The 23,428-nt window shown below is 34.8% G+C and overlaps 1 protein-coding gene across 4 annotated transcripts in view; it reads left to right on the top strand.

Moving 5' to 3' along the window:
- PCSK5 (proprotein convertase subtilisin/kexin type 5) overlaps positions 1-23,428 on the top strand; it is a 221,874-nt gene that overhangs the window by 74,051 nt on the left and 124,395 nt on the right. For all 4 annotated transcript variants that reach the window (XM_039361345.1, XM_039361354.1, XM_039361370.1 and 1 more), the window contains exons 5-7: positions 3,054-3,130; positions 12,762-12,850; positions 20,683-20,855. In XM_039361345.1, the coding sequence (XP_039217279.1) occupies positions 3,054-3,130; positions 12,762-12,850; positions 20,683-20,855 (339 nt within the window). The remainder of the gene's footprint in view (positions 1-3,053; positions 3,131-12,761; positions 12,851-20,682; positions 20,856-23,428) is intronic.

Genomic DNA, 23,428 nt, shown 5'->3' with positions numbered 1-23,428 from the left:
TGCGTTGAAAAGGATTTATATGAAGAAGCTTGGCATTATTAGAATCACATGAATTTATTTTAATTAAGGCAATTATTTTTCATAAATAGAAGTACTTAAATACAGGAGTTGCAATACATGATGCAACCTTCCTTCATCTTCATTCTCTGCAGCCCGAATATGCTTTATCCATCCGTGCCATGCTATTGCCAAAAGCTGGCATGAACTCACTTATCCCCAGCACCTCATTCACAACTTTTCCTTCCAAACATGTATCATCACTTTCTATAGAGGGGATGGGCAGATAGTCACGGATCATGAACATGAAGAATCTCCATTGATCCACTTCTCTCAGCACACCTAGGAGAAGTCACTAGGGACACATTGGAAGGTGGACAAGTTGGATGCCCAGCTTTAGCATCTCAGGGTTTAGTTGTGCACCACGTTATAAGAGAGAGAATTGAGGTTGCCATCATTGCAGCATTCTATATCTTACATTGTAGGAATTGCAACTGTCTGGCTGCTGAGGAAAGCAAAAACAATAGCTGAGCTTCCTCATTTGTTCACTACAAAAGGGGTGGAGATAAGTTACAATGAGACTGCCAGGACTAAACGTTGCCTTTGTCAACTCTGCAACGAACCTGACTGAAGCCATCTTGCTCGTTTTCAGTTGCCACAATATTGGGGGGAGGAATGGGGAGTTTTGTGCTAGTCTAAACAATTCTCTGTCCCATGGGAACCAAGGTCATTTCTGTTCATTAGACTGGGGGTTGAGTCCAATATTAGAAAGCCCGCCAAATTATTCTACTGGGAAACATAGTAGATTGCATAGATTTTGGGGTGGGAAGTTTAATTTTGTAATGCTGTTACTTTTTGGAGGGAATTTTAGTCTTGGTTTCACTTTTGACTGTGCCAATAATAATAATAATAATAATAATAATAATAATAATAATAATAATAATAATAATAATAGTAAAGTTGGAAGGGACCTTGGAGGTCATCTAGTCCAACCCCCTGCTCGGGCAGGAAACCCTACACCATTTCGGACAAATGGCTGTCCAGTCTCTTCTTAAAAACTTCCAGTGTTGGAGAATTTACTGCTTCTGGAGGCAAGCTGTTCCACTGATTAATTGTTCTCACTGTCAGGAAGTTTCTACTTAGTTCTAGGTTGCTTCTCTCCTTGATTAGTTTCCACCCGTTGCTTCTTGTCCTGCCTTCAGGTGCTTTGGAAAATAGCTTAATTCCCTCTTCTTTATGGCAGCCCTGAGATATTGGAATACTGCTATCATGTCCCCCCTTGTCCTTCTCTTCGTTAAACTAGACATAACCAATTCTAGCAACCGTTCCTTATATGTTTTAGCCTCCAGTCCCCTAATCATCTTTGTTGCTCTTCTCTGTACTCTTTCTAGAGTCTCAACATCTTTTTTACATCGTGGTGACCAAACTGGATGCAGTATTCCAAGTGTGGCCTTACCAAGGCATTGAAGAGTGGTATTAATACTTCACGTGATCTTGATTCTATCCCTCTGTTAATGCAGCCTAGCACTGTGTTGGCCTTTTTGGCAGCTGCAGCACACTGCTGGCTCATATTTAGGTGATTGTATACTAGGACTCCGAGGTCCCTCTCACAGTTACTACTATTGAGCATGTTGCCACCTATGCTGTACTTGTGCATTTGGTTTTTCTTGCCTAAATGTAGAACCTTGCTTTTTTCACCATTGAATTTCATTTTGTTAGTTAGTGCCCAGTGTTCAAGTCTGTCCAGATCCTTCTGTACCTGAAGCCTGTCTTCTGGAGTGTTGGCTATTCCTGCCAGCTTGGTGTCATCTGCAAATTTGATGAGTTCCCCATCTATCCCTTCATCCAAATTGTTGATGAAGATGTTGAAGAGTATTGGGCCCAGAACAGAGCCCTGGGGCACCCCACCCCTACAATACTTTGTAGCCAATAAACATGTTCTTAGAGAAAAACTCAAGCCTCAGATTTCTGCTTTAATTGGTCTCATCTATCGAAACCATGACATTCTCTTCATTAGATTGGTAGTTATGGGTTCCTCAAATAGGTGCCTCTCTTTGAGTTCTCTTCTCTGGCAAAATAAAACAAAAAAATCAGCTGAGAAGAGGAACAAAGTGTGTCCCTCTTTGTATACCCTCCTTTACTTGGGCTTTGGGAGAATAAAACTGTGATATGAAAAAGTCCATATATTCCAAAAAGAAAGGAGAAAAAAACCATAATCAGAGAAGGAAATGTGATGTACCATCCCGTGTGGATTGATAGAAGAGGTAAATAGGGACTAGAGAGTTGTCTTGGTGAAAGCTTAGCAGCTTTTTGTAAGAAAGAGTGATCCTGCAAGGCAACAACTGGAAAAAGACTGGGGCTACCATTCGCACTAAGGAAGCAAAAGTAAACTGTAACGATCTCATGTTGGATACCTATCAAATGTTGGGGTGGAATGTGTGCAAATTTCTGAGCTGATTCCACTTTTGCTTCTAGGAGCAAAAGGCTTGGAAAACTGACCAGGGTGAATGGATAGAAAAGGGGAATAAATATATTTTTATTAGGAAATGAGCTTCCATCTGAAAGATATATTGTCTGTTGTGGTCAACCTACACCTTTCTAATGATGTTAGAATGATTGCTGATGCTTCTAGAATGCTTCTAAAATGATCCTAATGCTTCTAATGATCTCAGCATCTACAGATCATCCTTGGCCAAATTTTCTGAAATTGCTGGGAGTGCAATATACCATATAAATATAAATTAAAGTGTAATTATTAAAAATAGATTCTATATTAATGTATGGCATAACTTGCAGTCCTCAAAATATGAATTTGTTCTCATCGAGCTCTCATGATGGCTTGATTTTGAGACCTATGCTTTAAGAACATATCCTAAATACAATTAAATAGTTAGTTTTGGACAAGCATCCAATACAGAACCACAGGAATCTTAGTTAACCTAATTACATGCTTATAAAAACCTGCTGAGGAATATATGAATTTAGATGAATCAATAGCTAATTAATCAGGTTCTGCTGTCCCTTCTTTTTCCATCTTACCTCACTGTTGGTTACAGGACCCAGATGCCAGTTTTGATGTCAATGGTAATGATATTGACCCTATGCCTCGATATGATGCCAGCAATGAAAACAAGTAAGTTCAGTGATCTATATTGTATAGATACAGAATGCTGATGATTTTAAATTAAAATGTGCTTCTGGGTAAATTAAGTTACATATACCTTATTTTTAGATAGATGTACTTAATCTACAGAATGAATTGCCTGAGCAGATGTTAAATAACTTAAAGATTAAAATATTAAATTGTTATTAATTTTCAGCATAATTATTACCTCCTTGGAAAGTTTTTATTTTATTTTTGCTAATGATTTTAAAGTTTATCTAATAGTAGAATCTCCACAGCTAGAAAAAAAATTAAATCTTCCCATTAAATTTATTCTGAAAAATCAGTGACCTTTCTGAGCAAATTTGCATAGTGAGTTATAGAGGGGGGGGGAAGGGTTGTAAAAATTGCTTCTTATCCTCAGTATGGTTGCCACTTTTCTACCAGTCACAAAGAATTACTTTTCAAAAGGTTTATAATATTCCTGTTATGAAGTATGACTGCCATTTTAGGAATAGAAAAGTTGTCAAATAAATAAATGCTGACAGCATTTGGATTGGTGGGTTATCAGCTAAAAAGGTATGAGGTAGAATGAAATAGAACTGTGATCTTAACATGTTTAATAGACTCCTACACTAAACTGCTTCTTATGGCTTGGATGAAAATCTGTATTACTTTCTTAAGGGTCGGTTATTCCTTTTTGTTAGGATGGATATTTTCTTCCTATCCTTTGTACACGTTTATATATTCACATGCAAAAAGATTCTAACTTGATTTATCAGGTTTTTACCAGAATTGTTGTACAAAAATGAAGCAATAAAACCTACTGCAAATAAGTTTATCATGATGGCAGTTCCGAAGAGCCAGAATAATATTTTGTGCTGATGTAGTGCTTCAGATATTAATATAAGCTTATGTCATAACATTTAACAGTTGGACCATAAATCATCAAAATATTAATGGATGCCCAATATGTGTATGCTTGCGTTGTATTATCTCAGTTTAGCTAATTTAATATATGTGGTGATAGACATGACTTAAATTATAGACTAATCCTTCTTTCTTCAAATTCTATCTTTGTAATAAGTAGCAAACTGTATCAGCTTCCTGTTGTGATGAATGCAAACTTATAAAAAATACTGTTGGACTGGTAATAGGGAAATTCACATTTATGTTTCTTTCATTCTCATCCCAACCTACTTCACATTTTTTTTGTGGATATAGTAGGAAAATGATGCACTATTTGTGCTGTGTTGAAGTCCTGAACAAATGGTGGGATATAAATTGCATGCATATATACAGGTAATTTATAATGATTGAACTTAGTCTAGAAAATGATCATATTCTTACCTGTTTCGGTAACATTAGTATTTAGTACAATTTCTGGCATGTTTTAACTGCCTGTAACACAATCCCAGCCCCTGATAGGTTGCTAGACATCAGTATCAGAAATATTTCTTTACTCTTGAAATATCCTAACCACAGATTATTTTGATAATGAACACATGTCGGCTTCCAGGGAAACAATGGTAGATGATTGCTGCAATAAGAAGTGCTGGAGAACTAATCAAGTGCTCCCCATGTGGAGGAGAGGACTAGGATCATCAACAAGTTTGCTCCATACAGAGTTTGACTATACCGAGATCACAAAATAGCAATCTCTGGAGCATTTGAGAGCTCTGAAGGCCAAGGGAAAATTAACTTGCCTAAGTCATGGTTCAGTACTTTCAGATCAGATCCTTCATTCGCCTACTTCCTCTCTTACCTACTTAGGAAGTTGCTTGCTATTGATTTATTGAATATTAAGAACCTTCTGAAGGGCAACTTTCATCATGCAGGGATAACTTCTTTTTATCCTAGATGAAAGAAATTTATATAAGCTTAAGGATTAAAAAGGAAAAAACTTTGTAATTTTTGGAAAACAAGAGGGACCGGAAGGTTAAAGACTAAATAAAAGGGCTAGATGCACTTTAAATAATATTTTATGAGGAGTGCTTAAAATTTTATAAAAGACTATGTGAAAATTTTGAAATTAACTGTAAGAAATCCTCTCATGGGAAAGTTTTTGCTGATCAGAAGATAAACATGATAAGAGGGGACTTTGAAGGTTGATGAAAGGAAATCAGAGAAAACTAAGGATTAAAATTGAAGGAGAAGAGACTCGTTGATACAATGGAGCAGTACTATTTGTCTATAGAAGAAGTTAAGGCTGTTGGGAACAAGATGCTCAGAAATTACTTACAAGATTGTCTGATACTATAGGCATGGATTTAACAGAGGATGTAGAAGACAAATAGATTTTATTGGCTAAAACAGACTAAGACTAATTTTAATGTGATATGAAAAAAAATGCCAAAATGGATTTACATTTGAAACCAACTGATGTCTTAGTAACTAAAAAGAACATACAATAATAAATCAGAACAATAATTTGGAAAGCCTTCTTATCTTGAATTTACAAAGGGCACATGTTAAACTACTGTTGGGGATGGATGGAACTATTAGTCCAATAACAATTTTTCAGTTCCTGCCTGCTTAATTATATTATTAGTTTTTTTAGCATTTTTCATGGAACTTTCTCTTAAATTGTTTGGGGTGAGACAAATGTTAAGGTAAAGGGACAGATAAAGGACTTCTTGTGGACCTGAATGATATGGAAAAAAGAAAGAAATGACATGTCACCAGCCCAGACAGTCCCCCTTTATTGATGTCAGCTAAACAGCCAAAAGACAGAAGAACACTTTGCATGAAAAGGATCTGTAAGTAAAACAAATGCTCCTTTAAACAAATTTGATACACTGGAATAGGATCTTCAAACAGAACTGAAAACAACAACAACTGTCAAAGCTCTCCTTATCTGACAGGGATGAACTAAATAGGAGTCAGGTCCTTCGTGGGCTCTCATTTTGTGACACCATTGCAACTAATTCTACCAGCCTCAGGGGAATTGAAAATAAGCTTAAAGACAAAAAAAAATCAAATCAGAAGAGGGAGAGGGTCTCTTGGGAAAACTCAACAGAATTTATGGCAAAACATGCTGTTCACAGTTCAATTGTGATTTTGATATTTGAGCAACTCTCAACCATAAAATACTAACTGGACATGGCAAAAGATGATATGGCAAAAGCAGGAAACTGGACTTTTTACGCCTATCAAAACTGATATAACTGATTCACCTAGTCATCATATCTTGGGCACATGGACTGTAAAAGAGCAAGCAATTAAGGAAAAAGTAAAACAATCTGACACATACCACAATATCCAAATGCTTGTTCTAATAACTCTGTAACTCTTTATAAGACAAAGAAGATGCTCTTCACATATATAAAAGCTCCTTCAGATGCTGAAGTATTTTTTTCTGCTTCAGATCATTTATTGCAGACATAACAGATCACACTCAGCATTTTTTGGGACAGTTATAATATCAGCTGCTAATTCAAGGAAAACAATAGTAATGTCTCTAGGATAACTTCTTAATTGCCAATACAGCTAGATAAATATAGTTGGTCTTGAATGGCTCCCAAATATCTTAAACTATAAGCAGATCCTTCCCATTGATGTTATTTAAGATGAGTGCCTATTTAGCTTTGTTTGACTCTTTCGTTGAGCTTTTTGTGATGAAAAGATCAAATTTTTATTTGACTCTATGTCAGCTATGTCAAATAACCACTTTAAGTCAATCCCAGATGCCTCCAAGACTCCTGCTGCACCACCTCCAGATTTAAGAAAGCAAGGCTTTTGTAGTCAGTTAGATTTACTAAATGAAGACTCTTCATACCCAGATGTACCTGGCTTCATTAGTGTTTTTGATTCTTTACCAGGAGATGAACAAGATAATGTACTACGTAAGTTTTAAAATATGGAGACAACTCTACTGGTTACAATGGCTATAGCACAGTTACTGATAGACCTTGTTTCTCCAATTGCTGATACTAAATTGCTGACCCTCTTGGTGGAGAATGGAATAGCTGATTATCATCACTCATACTAAAGCTCCCTAGATCCTTCTGAGCCATTAAGCAATCTTGTGGGGCCAACCCAAGCCACCATTATAGCTGATGAGAAATTTTGTTACACACTGAGATATCCAATTAGATCTGTAACTGCTAAGCAGGGGATCAGGAGGCAGTCTTCTTGCCAATTCAATCATGCAGAGCAAAAACCATCAATCTTGTACCCAGTGTATTGAATGAAGTCCCTGTAATGTATACTCTATTGAACTGTGATGATTTCAATTTCTCAGAGCAAGGTTCCCAGGAGCAGTTACAGAATTTGCATGAGATAAACCTGCCCCTAAAGGAGGTCTGGTTGCTTGCCATTGATTTTTCAACCCAACACAACTATTTTACATCATTGATTTGCCAAAATCAAAATCAAGCCACATGGTTGCCTTCAAATGATAATGTAATCTCCTTTTTAACCTGGAATATTGCAGGTTGGTCAGCACCATTAAAAGATCAACCTTTTCTTTTGTTATCTATCACAATTTGATATCCTTTTCCTTCAGACACTTGGGCTGCATCAGAAGTTAAGATGAATGGGTCAATTAATTTGCCCCTCCCCCACTAATGCAGGAAGGAAACTTGAGGATGGTATTGTGACAGCTTTATCCAGCTTTGGAGTTTAAATGTGTTTCACTGCTTTCTTTGAAGCCATGGCACAAAGCCTCTTTGCTTTCATCCAATGAAGTTGAAATTTTACTTTTAATGTTTATATTCCCCTTTTTATCTATGGAGATTCTCAGTCATCCAGGTCATAGTTATCCGAAAGGTGCTTTTTCATGAGGCAATTGGACTTTCTTATTTTTTTCCTTGAACACCTTTTGCTTCTCATCCAAGAAGCTTCTTCAGCTCTCAAAGAAAAACAAGAAAGTCCAGTTGTCTTGTGAAAAAGCACCTTTGGGATTCCTCTTTTTAAAATAAATGCTCACTTGGGCACATATAGAAACTTTTATCTTCACTTGTTTAGATAAATATCCAGCAGCATCAATAATAATCAGTGGAGATTTAAATGCAAGGATGGGACCAAATGACTATGCTTTACTTCATCATTTTAAGATCTTCTACAAGAACAGTTTCTTCAAGTTGTTCTTGAAAGGAGACAGAGAAATCAACTTGTGGGATTAACTTTGAAATCAACTTCAATGGGATTAAGATCAAGCTATTTAAAAGTAAATGGAAGAAAGATAAAATGAATTTATTTGTCCAGAGTTAAACTTAAGTTCCAAGATGACAGAATATACATTTAACTATCAGAAATAGATTCAATTTATTTTTAGTTTTTTTCTGAGAAAAAGAGATGTGGCTACTTGATGTTAGTATTACATTAATGTATCTTCTTCCCAGGAAAGCAGCAAGGACATTTTCATTCATACTTAGGATTAGATAGGCTTAAGTTCACATATTGTTTTATTATTTCAGTATTATTATTTGAATTATAATTGGAGAAGAGATGCATATTTTCACTTTACAAATCATCTAATTTTACCAATGAATCTGATTTCAGTTTATTGACTCCAAGTTCTATCCTGACTATTCTATGTGTGGAGTTCAGTCAAGCTCACAGAGCACGAAGCCTTTAACAGTTCAATCATGAGCTACAGATATTATTGCATTCTCTTGCATTTTGTGCATCTGAGAGCTCACAGTTGATTTTTAGACTTTGTAAAATCAAAAAAACCATTTAATATAATGCATTCCTTTAATCGAGATAGATAAATCTATTCCCATAATGTGAATTGATTCATTTTTCATCCAAAGTAACAGCCATTAAAATTCTAAAACTCTATTAGAAAAACAAACGGAATCTGTAGCAAGATGTGAAATATACTGTATGCACACCACATAAAGTGATACAGTGCCATATATCCTAAAACAAAGTTTTATAGCACCGTTAAAGCTTCTCAATAAACGAGAATTTCAGAATTTGGAAAAAAGGCACTTTCCCTATACTTTACTCTTGCATCTTGTAACAGAAAAACCAAAAACTCTTGATCTTGGAACCAATAAACCTATTTTATAAAATATTAAGGTCAGTTCCAGAGATGAGAAAGATCTCTTTTCACTGATACAGATGACTGCAATACATGACTTTTTTTCCTTTTTTTGAAAAAGCATTGAAAAGATTATATGCATGCAATTTAGTTGGATTCTGTTACATTTTTTTCCTGCATAGAGTGAGCTGTAATTCACTCAAAGCTTTTAATTCACTTAGCAGTTGTTACATTATTCTTGCCTATTAAATAACAACAAAAATTAGCTGTATTGAATCATCATATGAAACTAGCCATTGCTCCACTCTCTTTATTTTATCAATAATGACAGTGGACTTTAATGTGTACTTAGCTGTTCCCACAATGTGTCATGCAGGAGGCTAAGATTGCTTTATTACTATTGAATGTGGAAAAGTATGCGTAGAGAAATAAAAACAACAGTTTGATATGTCTGTTTATTCATTATGCAATTTTAGAGAAACGTGTACTTTTTTTTGGTTCCCTTAACTAAGCTTGGTCGGTCTGTTTACAGTACATTTGTAAAAAATCATTTTATCTCTTCTTCTGTTTAGCAAAGGAAAAGTAACCAGCATTCAGCATGAATGCTGGATTTGGAATAGGAAAATGAGTATTTAGCAACTTTAAAATATTAGTATCCAATTACAGAACATTTTTATCTGATCATCATTAGCAACACTTCTACTTTGAACATGCATGCCCAATTTTTTCATTTCAATCTTGTTTGAAATAATTTTATTACTATATTATCAAAAGTTGTGGTATCTTTTTCATAAACCATAAATAAAGCCATAATCTTTTTATTGTGAGTTGTTGCTACTTCTAAGGAAGTTATCATCCAAAGCAGCAGGTGGATCAGTAGATGACAGAGGACAGAAGAAAATAACATATAATCCCTTGAAATTCTTTCAACACAGCTGCACAAACATTGCTGACGTACTTGGGGTAAATGGCTAATAATGTGAACATTTGTGACTTCGTTTTGCCAGCATTAACTTCCACAGCATAAAAAGCATCACATTTTAGTGTTTTGCTTAGTATATTATGTTGGAATACCTTTATTGCAGAAAGAATTTGAAAAATAATCACTTCAGCATAAGAAAATATTGATCTTTGCTATTGACTAAGTTTATCACATCATTATGAGCTTTATTTATATTGCCAACAAAATCACTAGTTTTCTAGTTTATCTAATAGGAAATTCTTGCCTCTACAATCTACTCTTTCATCATTACATTCATTTTTACTCTTCATTTTCATTTCTGATTTCTCAGCTGAGGTTCCCTATATATTGAAGAGGCTTAAACTCGCTAGCAAATTTCAGGGACAGAGAGAAATTGAATAAAGCTGTATTTTGTTTTGTTTTGTTTTAACTTTCAAAAGACAGTGGAGTGTCAGACATCAGAAGCTGTAGAACTGCAATTGAGGAAAGATTGTGGAAGAAGAAAGAGATATTCAGTGTAAATCTCAGGAAAAATATTATGAGGGATAGAATACGGTGAGCAGCATTGAAACAATAATATCCTGTGAGGAAATTGTTATAAGTGTACGCATGTTTGTATATATACATTGAAAACAGATTAGAATTCTGTATTGAGAATGCCATTACTTTGTTGAGATTTATGGATGAACACGTGTCAGATTTGATTTTATATTTTTTATTATTTATTATCCTCTTTTAGGATAATTACATTTCTTTAAAAGAAGCCTAGATAATGTCTTTTCCCAATACTTCAAGAACTAGTTTATTGGTACTCTACAGTATAATCTAAATTCCTACAAAATGTAAACAAACAAAAGGACTAATTTCTAAACTTTCTAAAGTTTAAATATCCTTTTAAATATCCATGTAAATATCCTTTTGATAGCCTATGAGATTTGAGTTCTCCAGCTTGCTTTAGTACAGTACAGGCTCAAAGTTTTGATTATGCACATTTGAAATGTACATTTGAAGTGCGCAGAGCTTTATTTTATTATTACAAAAAGATTGCATTGATTGTTTCTACATATTTTTTCATGTAGAAAAAGTGATTTTATTTACTATTTGGATACATTAATAATAGATTTATAATTCTATATTACATTAATTTTAACTGGTATTGAGGCATAGCTACAAAATTGATATAACTGATTTTATGAGGAAAGTATGCAAATCTTGTATACTCCCTATCTTTTTCAGATCCATTTTTTTAATGCCATCATTGCATTTCAATATACATCTGCTATTTCTTTCATTTATGCTTATACTAATAAATAAAGGGGGAACTAAATAAACAAAATAAATACATTGGACTAAAATATATTTTAAGACAAAAAAATACTACCATTCGTAATATTGAAGATTTTATCCACAATCCATCACCAAACATTACAAGAATGGCACATATGATTGTCCAGTTTTGTTTTACTAAAAGTTCAAAGAAGAGTTATGTTCGCACAGCAAATAGTTACTAGGTAACTGTATTTTATAATGTTGCCAGCCAATAATAACTGAGCAGCCTGTCCAATTCTTTATGTCTCTGTATAGTTCTAAGTTTATGGGTGCTTTACTTGTACAAATCTAGCTTTACAAAAATAAAACTGAAGTAGATCACATAGTCAACAAGTTGTGGCTCTTAATTCCTTTCCAGCCACCAGAATTTTCTTCATGTGTGACAAAAAGGTATTAAAGCTATTGCACAGCCTTATACCTTAAACTAAAGCATTTTTACAGAATATCTGTGGGCTTTAATTACCACCTGAACTGCACAAAAGCAATTTCTTAAATTGCTTGATAATGATTCTTTACCTCATCAATTCTCAGTGTTATGTTCCTAATTCTTATGTTGTGTTTCTGCTACATTTAAACAAACATTTATGGATTAAAATATGATCATATATAGATTCTGGTTATATTTTAAGATGCTTTTCTATAAATCAGTACTGTTCAGTTGTCTTATTTGGCATTAATATGCCTGCAGTGACACCTGATCATTAGACTAGTCTTGATTCCTGAAGAAAGAAAGACATTTTTCTAAAGAAGTCCTTAAGAACCAGCTATTCTAAGAGCAAAGTAAAGTGACTACATCTGACTTCTTCAGAACCCAAACCCAGCTTTTCCTGCAGAGTTCACACTACCAAAGAAAGGTGAGGGGAACCTTCTTCATTAAATCCTAAAATGCTTCCAGACTCTGAATGATGCCCAACCTGGCCTTGGAAAGCCTTGAAAGAGAATCCATAAAGATTCTCAGTCATCCAGATCATGGTTGTCCCAAAGGTCCTTTTTCAAAAGGCAACTAGACTTTCTTTGTTTTTCCTTGAAGATGGTTCACTTCTCATCCAAGAAGCTTCTTCAGTTCTGAACTGTGGATGAGAAGTGAACCATCTTTAAGGAAAAACAAAGAAAGTCCAGTTGCCTTTTGAAAAAGCACCTTTCGGACATTGGAAGTAGTAGCACTGACCTGAAGAGGTCAAGTTGAAGGCCACTAGAATTGTTCCAGTGAGGCAAACTGAATCATTGCTTTACTTCATCAAAGTGAATTATTTTATCCCCACAGTGTCACTTTCTTGAAGTAAATTTAACTTGCTTCATATTTGAATTGTTAAAATACTTTTTAAAATGCTTCTGTTTGCATTAATGTCACTTAATTTAAAATACTTTCATTCCTATAGGCATGGAACCCGTTGTGCTGGAGAAGTGGCAGCTACAGCAAATAACTCACATTGTATAGTAGGAATTGCATTTAATGCCAGAATTGGAGGTAAGTGTAGTTATTATTTAAAAATAATACTTAAAAATTAATAAAGCATTATATAAGTCAAATGAAGTCACTTTGTTCAGTAACCATGGCAGTTATCCCTGGTAAATATGTGTATAGTTATGGTGTTAAGTTTATTCTACAAGACATTTTCATGTGCTTATTTTTGCATTTAACTGTAACTTAAAGGTGCTTAAGCATAACTGATAAGCCTTCTTTTTATGGTGGCATACATTCTTTGAGAAAAAAATACCTTCACTATTACTTCACTGCAGAAAAAGTGAAACAATTACTATAGCTAGTAAAAACATACTATAGCTAATATGTTACTTTTATCTCCCTTCTACAACTTTTAAGGCTGTATAAATCTTTAGGGGGGATGAATGGCTTCAATAAAAGTTCATAAGAAATTTCATGAAATAATATGGCCTCTTAATTTTAATAAAATGATTCACTCTCCTTTGAGTTCTTCTCTGAAGTTTTCTCTGGAATTTAAAATAGCTGGTATCTTCTCTGCGTATCTAAAAGCCTCTTCCATTTTTTATGTGCTGAAGGGAATCCCCATTGTCCCCCCAAAACTGTTTGATTTACTAAAAGTTCAGGCCAAAGAGTGCTTGTTGACTTGAAGCAAATTGTGTTCATTCTTTACCTAAACTATATAAAAAGCATTGCCTTTGCAAAATGAAGTGTCACTTTGAGGCAAATTTCACCCACCTACCTATGTATAGACGCTTTCAAAAGTTGATATCATTTTACATGTGCAACAAATGTAAAAATGAACCTTTGCATCAGAACATACACATTTTGGGAGCTAGTGTAGCGGTTAAGGCATAATAGTAGAAACTGGAAGACGGTGACTAGAAGTTGAGTCATCGCAACAGGACTTCCCTTCTCTTCCCTTCCCTTCCCTTCCCTTCCCTTCCCTTTTTTTTTTTTTTTTTTTTGAATTGAGTTTCCATGACTCAACTTCCAGACAATTCTACCTGGAGGTCTGACAATCTTCATCAATATGGGAGATAGTGAGTTCTAGTCCTGTCTTAGGCGCAAAGCCAGCTGGGTGACCATGGGCCAGTCACTTTCTCTCAGCCTTTGGAAGAAGGCATGAAAAGTTATTTTAGAAAAATCTTGCCAAGAAAACTGCAGGGACTTGTCCAGATACTCTCTGACAATCATGTACAACTTAAGGGAAGTGAAGAGGGAGATATAAAGTTTTTATGTTTGAGTTTTTATCTTAGTACCAATATATATACTGATTGATTATGGATCACACACAATGTATGCAGCTTAAATGTGCTTCATGTTGTATGTCCTTTCTATTCATTAAAAAGTAATTAATACTAGAGATGTCCCAAAAATTATTTATTTTTTTCACTTCATTTGTGGGCTAAATATTTCAGCATCAAGTATCCTGAGAACCAATTTGTGTGTTGGTTAAGGCATCAGGCTAGAAACCAGTATGCATGTGTAAAAAAATAGATTAATAGATTTATTTATTTTTGTTCTTTGTCTCTCTATTATTTTTGATTGGAATAGATTTATGATGCAGAACTGGTATGAGCCAAACCAATCTGCCAAATCTATCTAAGGAAAATAAAGCAAGCTATACATGATGATATCATTGCCCATATTAGCCTGCTAGTACAAATAGTGTGTCAACTCTGCAACGAACCTGAATGAAGCCATTTTGGCTTGTTTTTGGTTGCCACCAGACTGGGAGGAGGGTGGTATCATTTTTGTGCTAGCCTAAACAATTCTGTCCCATGGGAACCAAGGTCATTTCTGTTCATTAGATTGGGGGCTGAGCCTAATGTTAGAAAGCCAGCCAAACTATTCAATTGGGAAACATAATTGATTGCATAGTATTGGGCTGGGAAATTTAACTTTGTAATACTGTAACTTTTTGGAGGGAACTTTAGTCTTGGTTTCCCTTTTGACTGGGCCGATATTTTGTAGCCAATAAACATGTTCTTAAAGGAAAACTTAAGCCTTGGAATTCTGTTTTAGTTTGTCTCTTCTATTGGAAGACATAATGCTTATTGGAAGAGCGTGGGTGTGGTGTATGTGAGCATGTGTGTGATTTTGAATGCCTTATAGTTATTACAAAATAATTAATCATTAGTCTTTAACTACACGCATCTGTGTGGTTAACCATTTCATTTTTGCTCAAGTTTAATAGCCACATATTTATAATTAACAGTTGAGAGAGATATTTTCTAACCATGTGGTTTTTTAAAAAAAAATAAGTGTTATTAATTATTAATATGTGAACTTTTTAACTTGAACAACAGATGAAGTGGTTAATGTTATTAGATGTATCTATGTGGTCATTTGGACCTGATGGCATACAATCAATACATATGTAATATACAATATTATTTATTCCCATTGCTCTTGTATATATAGATATTTATTACCCATTTTGGCTTCTTTTGTCATGTAAATAGGGTAAATAGCTTGGATTCAAACCAGACAAATGTCCATTTATTTAAACAATATCACAGAATCTCTTCAAAGAACAGTGAAATGTCTAAATTTAGGTGATATATTGCAACTGGTTTCCCTAAAAATAAAACGATCACAATTTTGGAAAAATTTGGATTTTTCTTTTGATGTCTATAGGGAACATTCTCCAAATATCAGATGAAAAAGGAATTTCAAAGAACAAGAAGTTGGGCAAAATATGCAATTTTATGGCTAAGATTAGTTCAACCGTTGTATATTAAGCATGATAATTCTTTAAAGATAATTTAAGATAATTCTTTAAAGAAAAAAAAGAGAATTGCCTTATTCAAGCTCTTAGCACATTTCATTATTAGGTTTGTATTCTGCCTTTTCTCCACAGTGCAATAACTTATATCTAACATTACCATCTTCAATTTTTCTCCACACCAAAAGATCTGTGTTATTGGTGGTAATAAAATGTAGTGACTGGGCCATTATCATTCAGTAAGCTTTCAAAGATTGAATTTCAGTCTTTCAAGTCCTGGCCAATACCTTAAGCACTGCATTGCATTGCTTAAGCACTAGTATGACAGAACTGGGGATTCTTGCAAAGCCCGTAACTATATTAACCTTAGTTTGGCTGCCAGCAAAGATGAGGCCAGATGGTAGTATCTGCACCCTACCTCATCTATTTATGATATTCAAATCTATGGGGTAACTAATATAAAATGATTGGGTGTCAAGTTGATTTTCGATTAGAATTATGGAATTTGTGGCAAGTCTCTTAAGGTTTTAAATGGTATGTTAGTGATGCATTCAGATCATCAAAAAGATGACCAGATTCCCTATATTTCTTATGATTGTTTAAAAGACAAAGAGTTAATCTTATTGGAATCTAATTCACCTTTTTTAGCCTTTTATTTCAGGGAGAAAATATTTTTAATATTGCCTGTTAAATGGTATAATCTCCAAGTGCTCAGGTATCACAACAACACAGCTTGTTCAATTTTATGCAGTCCAATGGAAATTAAGTTCTCATCCCAGTTTAGATTATTAGTTATTGATGCTCCTTAAATTAACTGAAGTTGTATCTTACATACAGGTGGTTCTTTTTATTTGTACCTGTTTTATTCCAGTATAAAACATTAGATAGAGAAACTATATTTAACAAAACATGTATAGGAGATTTGGGACTCAGGTTACCTATACAATACTGTGCCTGCAGCTGCACTCTGAGCACTTCTTCCTTCTGCCTTCTATAACAGTTGTCTGCCTTTTCTTTTCCCTCTGCTCACTTGATTGCGACAGCCCAGGTGCCATGTGGCTTCCCCGTAGCAGATGACCTCTTCCTTTGGAACATCTTGATTAAGCTTATGATATATGGAGTCAACCTGCTGTGCCTCTGGTTTCTCCATCCTATTCAACTCTTTCACATGTTCCAAGAAGGGTCCTCTCAGTCATGATATCTCTCTGAAAATTGAATGTATACCTATTATTTATGTGCAGTTGAATTAGGAAACAGTGAATATGAAAATGTTCAGACCCACTTCTAATAGATTCAGACTTTTCTTTTGTTTTGTTTGTTTTTCTTCACTGTAAAGTTGTTAACAAGGAAGAAAGGTGATTGACTTATTAAGCCCGCACTTAGTAGGAAAAAAAATTCCACGGGGAAACAAATACTCCAACCTTTCTAACAGTTCAGGTTATGTTTTTTTTTTGTTATGTCTGCCTTCAAACGTCAGCTGTCTGAGCATTTTATAATTAAGGTAGCTTACTCTTGCAAAACAGGTGAAGGATATATTTATAAGATCTTTAAATCTGTCAACTACCAATTACAATGGTGTAAACTACTGTTGAGAAATGAAAATTACATAGCACATCTGGAAAACCAAGAAAAATGTCTGCTAGAAGTGCCCCCCAACTGAAAATGTGTATAGAGATCTCAAATGAGCAATGCAAGCAAGAAATACTTATTTGCTAGACGATTTCTGCTAGGAAGAATGGGAGGGGGGGAGATATAGCATGGCATGGCATGGACAAAACATGAGGCCAAAACAAGAGTATATTAAAATGGTATAGGTATATGCTGATATTTATGCATGATTATCAGTTGTGGGTATGTAAAAGTGCAAACAGGGAGATCAGAATCGTATGTATTTGTATAGGCCTCTGTTCATGGAAAGGATCATCCATGGTGTTGCTTCTGCTGTAGTGTTGACAGTTCTTTAGAATGGAATAGGAGAGTGTAGCAAAAATGTCATTAGAATCTCTTGCACAAATAGAATTGTTCATACTTCAATAAGAATTGCTTTGATTTTAAGAGCTGTGATGACGCAGTGGTTAGAATGCAGTATTGCAGGCTAACTCTGCCATAGTCCTAACTGGCTCAAGGTTGACTCAGCCTTCCAGTCTTCCGAGGTCAGTAAAATGAGGACCCAGATTGTTGGGGGCAACATGCTGACACTGTAAACTGATCAGAGAGTGTTGTAAAAGTTTAAGTGCTGTTGCTATTGCTATAGCCACTGTAGTATTTGGCATATTAGTACAGGAAATTAAAAGGCAATAATAATGATATAATTCAGTGAAATACTTCAGGGACCATCAACACATGTAAACACATGTAAATGTTTTAATAACAGGAAACCGTCATCTAACTGTAACTATAGTGTAGTAAATAGTTCACATCTAAATCAGTTTACCTTACTGAATAAACTATGAAGTACTGTTTTCTCTGTATTATCTCTGGAAGCAAAACCTGGAATAACATACATTAAATAATTAAATATGGCAAAATTAATTTCAATTTCCATAGAAAATTATCTTTCTGATAAATGTTTATTCTTAATATAAATAGATGTTATTCCTTTTTCATTCAGACAAGTTTACAATGGAATTGGTATTTTTTATTTGATTTATTTTAGACTTTTTATAAAGGTGACCAAAATATATAATAATCTTTCTTTCTCCTATTTTCCCTGGACTGAGAAAGAGTGATTGGCCCCAAATCATCCAGCTAGTTATCATAGCTGTGGCGGGACTAGAACTCCCAGCCGTCTGCTTTCTAGTCTGGTGCCTTTACATAAGTATTATCTTACAGGGCATGAAAAAGTACTGTGTAAATTTCACAGTATATACAATATGCAGTTTCAATTATGTAATAGTAATAGCGAGAGACGAGAAAAGTAGAGTTATACCAATACAACAATCAAGACTTGTGTTAATTAGAATTTTAACAATTTGATAAGAACAAAGTTGTTATTTAAATCCAATATGCTAATTTAAATTATAAATATCTGTGTTTATTAAATGAAAAAATGGTTACTATGTTTATCATGGCTTGTTAAGACATGGCTTCTGTGCATCTTAGTATCGCATTAATTTGAAACTATTCTTTCTAATTAAATAATAGAAATTGCATTGCATTGCACAATCTACTTGGATTGTATGGGTTTGTTTCTTTTTAGTTCCTGTCCAGTTCTTGTCATCTTTGCCTTTTTAATTCTTTTGTTTGTGTCTCTTATTATATGGCAATTTCATACCTCCAACAGAGTACTTCTGACAGGATTTTATAGATTAAAATGGTAGAACCTACCACTTTGGCTCTAGTTCTGGGAGAACAGCAGGTCATTTCCCCGGATATTTTGGATCAGCTACCGGTCCACCTTTAGAGCTTGAGAAATGAACAACTGTTGATTCAAACTGTTGAATTAACATGAAGAATCATGCTAGTCTTGTTCAGCATTTGCTTATTTTGTTTTATTTAGTCACTTTGCTTGCTTGTCACACATTTAAGGCATGCAGTCATCCTGAGCTTAGTTTCCTGCTATAGGCAATTGCTGTCTTTTCCTGCAAAGAGTGTCAGCCTTTGATAGTCAGGTCGGGCTTACTTCCTTCTAGACAGATTACAAGTTTCAAGGACTGAGGCAAGATCACATCCATCAGTTAACTGAGGTAGCAAGAAAGAGAAGAAGAATGGATGCAAACAATCTATCTTAGGGTATAAGGCAAGAGTTACAGCAGTTTATCACAAAAGCGTGCAAGCACTGGGTCTTTCCCTATGGCAAGAGGGAATCATTTCTGAGGCTTCCCTGGTGTCACCTCATCCTTTGATTATGACTCCTTTATGGAAGCCAGGCCATCTCTTCAGTCACATTTCCAATGTAATTAAGCTACTCATTGCTCCATTCTTGCTGAGTAGAACATATGAAGGAAGATATTAGCAGTGCTACTGTCTGCCTGTTGATTCTGCAGTCCATTCCTATCTGAATTAGACTAGGTCAGGGGTAGGCAACCTTGGCTCTTTTATGACTCGTGGACTTCAACTTGAAGTCCACAAGTCATAAAAGAGCCGAAGTTGCCTACCCCTGGACTAGGTAGATTTAATAGCCTTTTCAGTACTGTCTTCCTAAATTTGCCAGCAAAAGATACTTGATTCCACTCCTACCCAATTTTACACAGCATATCAGAATATTTCTATTTTAGCAAGTATTTGAATTGGATAGCGACCTAGTACAGTGGTTTCCAAACTGCTCCATGGTACTCCCAATGCTGCTATGATCTGATGGGCACCACAGGACTTTTTTTTTCCTACTAAAAATGAATGTAACTCTTAGTAAATTTGCTGTGACACCCTCAGCCACAGAGGCATACAGTTTTAAAACTAATAGATGTACCACAAACTGAGAATGTTTGGGAATCTCTGATCTAGTAATTTTTTTAAAAAACCTTACTGGTTAATGTTTTATTGAGTTACTATGTAGTGTAGTAATTACTCTTAAGTGTATTTTATGTATTTGCAGATATAAATTAGTACAATAGATAGAAAGATGTGAGGGGGAATGGTACGTAATGAATAACTAAGTGATCAAAGTACTGAAAGTTTTGTGGGTGAATATAAGGAAAGATTTTTCCTTCCCTATGTTGTTATGCCAATGCATTTCCTAACTGCACTTTGTCGCAGTTCTTTCCCAATTTAATTTCAAATTTTGGTTCTTATTCATAGAGCCTTTAATATCTTGGAAGGAGCTTTCCTAAACAATTAGTGTGCTCAAGATGTTCCTGCTAGTGAAATGAAGTGAGTGGTTACTAAAGACAGGACCATTTAGTAGTTATGAAACAAGATATTCAGAGAGGCTCAGCTGATTCAACCCAGCCTTTTAAGCAACACTCAGAATCTGAAATATTTATTTAGAGAGACCAATTATTTGTTTTACTCTATCATAGTTATAAGGAGAGTTTGGGTGCTGATTTTCACTAATGCTATTTTTAATTGGGGGACATATATTGCGGATATTGTATGTTGGTTTCTTATAAACCACCAAAAAGGATTATGTGTTGCTAAATGGACATACAAATGCACTATATCAAATCAAAATTTTCTTTTTTCCCCCAAGGAGTGCGGATGTTAGATGGTGATGTTACAGACATGGTAGAAGCAAAATCATTGAGCCTCAATCCCCAGCATATACATATCTACAGCGCTAGCTGGGGTCCTGATGATGATGGAAAAACAGTTGATGGACCAGCCTCTTTAACACGCCAGGCCTTTGAGAATGGGGTCAGAACGGTATGTTATACACACATCTCTCCATAAATGATGATGATGATGATGATGATGATGATGATTACATTGATCATCGCACAGTCAGCCAGATGTTCAGACTGGATTTGGCATTTTTATCTATCTATCGAGTCCTTAGCAAGGACCTGGATAGGCAGATGTAGATGTTTGATGGTATTACAGATATCATCGCAGGATGGAAGCACTTCCTAGTAACACTGCCTTTTGCAATTGACTGATGATGAATTTGTCAATAATGATAATGATGATGATGATGTAATAGAAGCATATTGATCTTATTAAAAATAAAATCAATAATAAATACATGGCAATAAAGAATGCTTCCAGGACAGAATGTCAGGATTGAAGGATTGAAATCCAGGATCCAAATAAGTATTCCCCAAAATTAGAGACCAATTGATAGTAACATCAACAGCAAAAATCCCAACATAGGGATCCTGCAATCCACCAGCTCTTCTGAAGATCACTACAACTTTATTCTTTCTTCTTATTGTGAAAAGCATTTTTCAATTAAAATTGGGCATGTGGGCATGTATGATTTTTTATTTTTGGTGCCTTCAAAGCTGTTCTTGAATTCTGGTCACTACATGTACAAGTCAATTAGAGCAAACAGACTTTCTTATGCACTATTACAGATGTATATAAGTAAACATATACATAAAATCATTTTTCAAGATATACACACATGCACACATATACTTTTACAAAAAAATGTTTATTCTTGAGGAACCCTATAGTCTAAGAAGACCAGGTATAGACTGGCCCAGTGTCAAAAGTGAATCATGGGTAGCTAGTTTATTTGGATATTCAAGCTGCTGTTGACACCCAGCTTGAATAGTGCTTTAATAAGGTTATGGTGAGAACAGGTATAGTGATGCCATTAGCATTCCACACTTCAACTATTGGACCAGATAGATAAAGAATAATATACTAATAGCACTAGTAAAAGCAGCATCCCAAATGCTTCAATACATGGGAGAAAACAAGAGAAAAAAATTCTGCTGACTATAATTCAAGTGGCAATCTGCTCATGACTCCATGGGCACCATTGTTCAATGATAATACTGTGGGTATAGATAAAGACCTGGAAACTTTTGAGTGAATCCAGGAGTGTTTCTGTTAAAAACTGTTCTAGCCATACCTTTAGAACCCTGGTAAATTAAGATCAAACAAGAAATGTTCCAATAATTCTGAACAGCAAGATATAAATACCAGGTGGTTTCTTCCCCCCCCCCCCAATTCAATCATATCCAATTCTCTAGACAAGTTCCTGCAGTTTTCTTGAAAAGGTTTTTGGAAGGTGGTTTGCCATCGCCTCCTTCCTAGACTGAGAGAAAGTGTTACTCAACTGACTTTACGCCTAAGGTGAAACTAGAACTCATAGTTTCCTGATTCCTACCTGATACTTTAACCATTACACCAATACCAGGTTTGCCTCTGTAATGACTGCCCTGTTTTGCCACTGTTTTAAGTTATGACAGTTAATGTGATCAAATTTGTAACCAGCAGGAATTTACTACTTTGCAGCATCCTGCGTTCACGTGAACACTTATTTGCATGCTTCAAAGCTGGCTTCACACAAGCAGAATCAATAGAGAATCTGTCAGTAAAATTGGAAGTTACCGTGATGTGATGTCTCGCTTAATGATCTTATTGATTAGAGAAGGAGTAGTTGGTCTCAATTTTGATAGTTACGTGAACATCACATGTAGTTGTATTCTGTAAATAGCACTAGACTTCTGTTTAATTAAAGTTGCAAATGTCTGTAATAATCTGGAAGAAAAGAAATATATTTTCAGTTATGTAAAGAGAAAATATCATTACTTTTACAAATGAAGGTTCATGTAACATCTGTTTATAATTATCATAAATAAAGTGAAGTCACAATTGTTCCCTGCAAGGTAATGAACTGGAGAGTATAATTTGCAGCACATTCTCAGTAATACAATAATGTATAACTATTTATAGGGGAAATTGGTCTTTTGTTTTTAAGAATTGGCATAGTTTTCACTTAATGAATTCTTGATAATTGCGATTGAGCCAACACTTTATTTATCAAAAGTTTTTGGCAATAGAATTTCAAGTTTCTATCATTTGCACAACTAATTAAGGCCTGGTAAATTAAATTAAGCACTCAGTTCAGCAGATTGTCCGTGGGTGTGGTCCATTTCTATTATTTGGAAAAAGATGTTAATTGTATCTTTACATTTTCCTTGCCCAGAGGCTTCATTTAAAAAAAAGTATGACATCAACTCTGATTATCTGTTCACATTTGCTAAAGTTATAGTATCAATCTACACTAACTTTTAACACAAAATATCCAAAAAATGTTACTGTATTATACTGAGTTTGAAAAGTATGCAGGGAAGAAATGGAAAGTGACTAGAGAAAACAATTTTTTTTGTACACATGACACCCATTACATTATATGTACAGTATGTTGCTATGTGGTTACTAAGAGTGAACACCAACTTGATCTCAACTTGATTATGTCAATGTTGCTACTTGCTCTGGCAAATCTTGATCCAAATTAAAAGAACGTGAAACTGTTGTTGATT

This window comes from Crotalus tigris, unplaced genomic scaffold, assembly GCF_016545835.1.
Source record: "Crotalus tigris isolate CLP2741 ecotype Arizona unplaced genomic scaffold, ASM1654583v1 scf7180000017585.4430047, whole genome shotgun sequence".
Classification (NCBI taxonomy): domain Eukaryota; kingdom Metazoa; phylum Chordata; class Lepidosauria; order Squamata; family Viperidae; genus Crotalus; species Crotalus tigris.
Note: the sequence above shows the minus strand (reverse complement) of the source record. Positions and strands in the feature narration are given on the sequence as shown.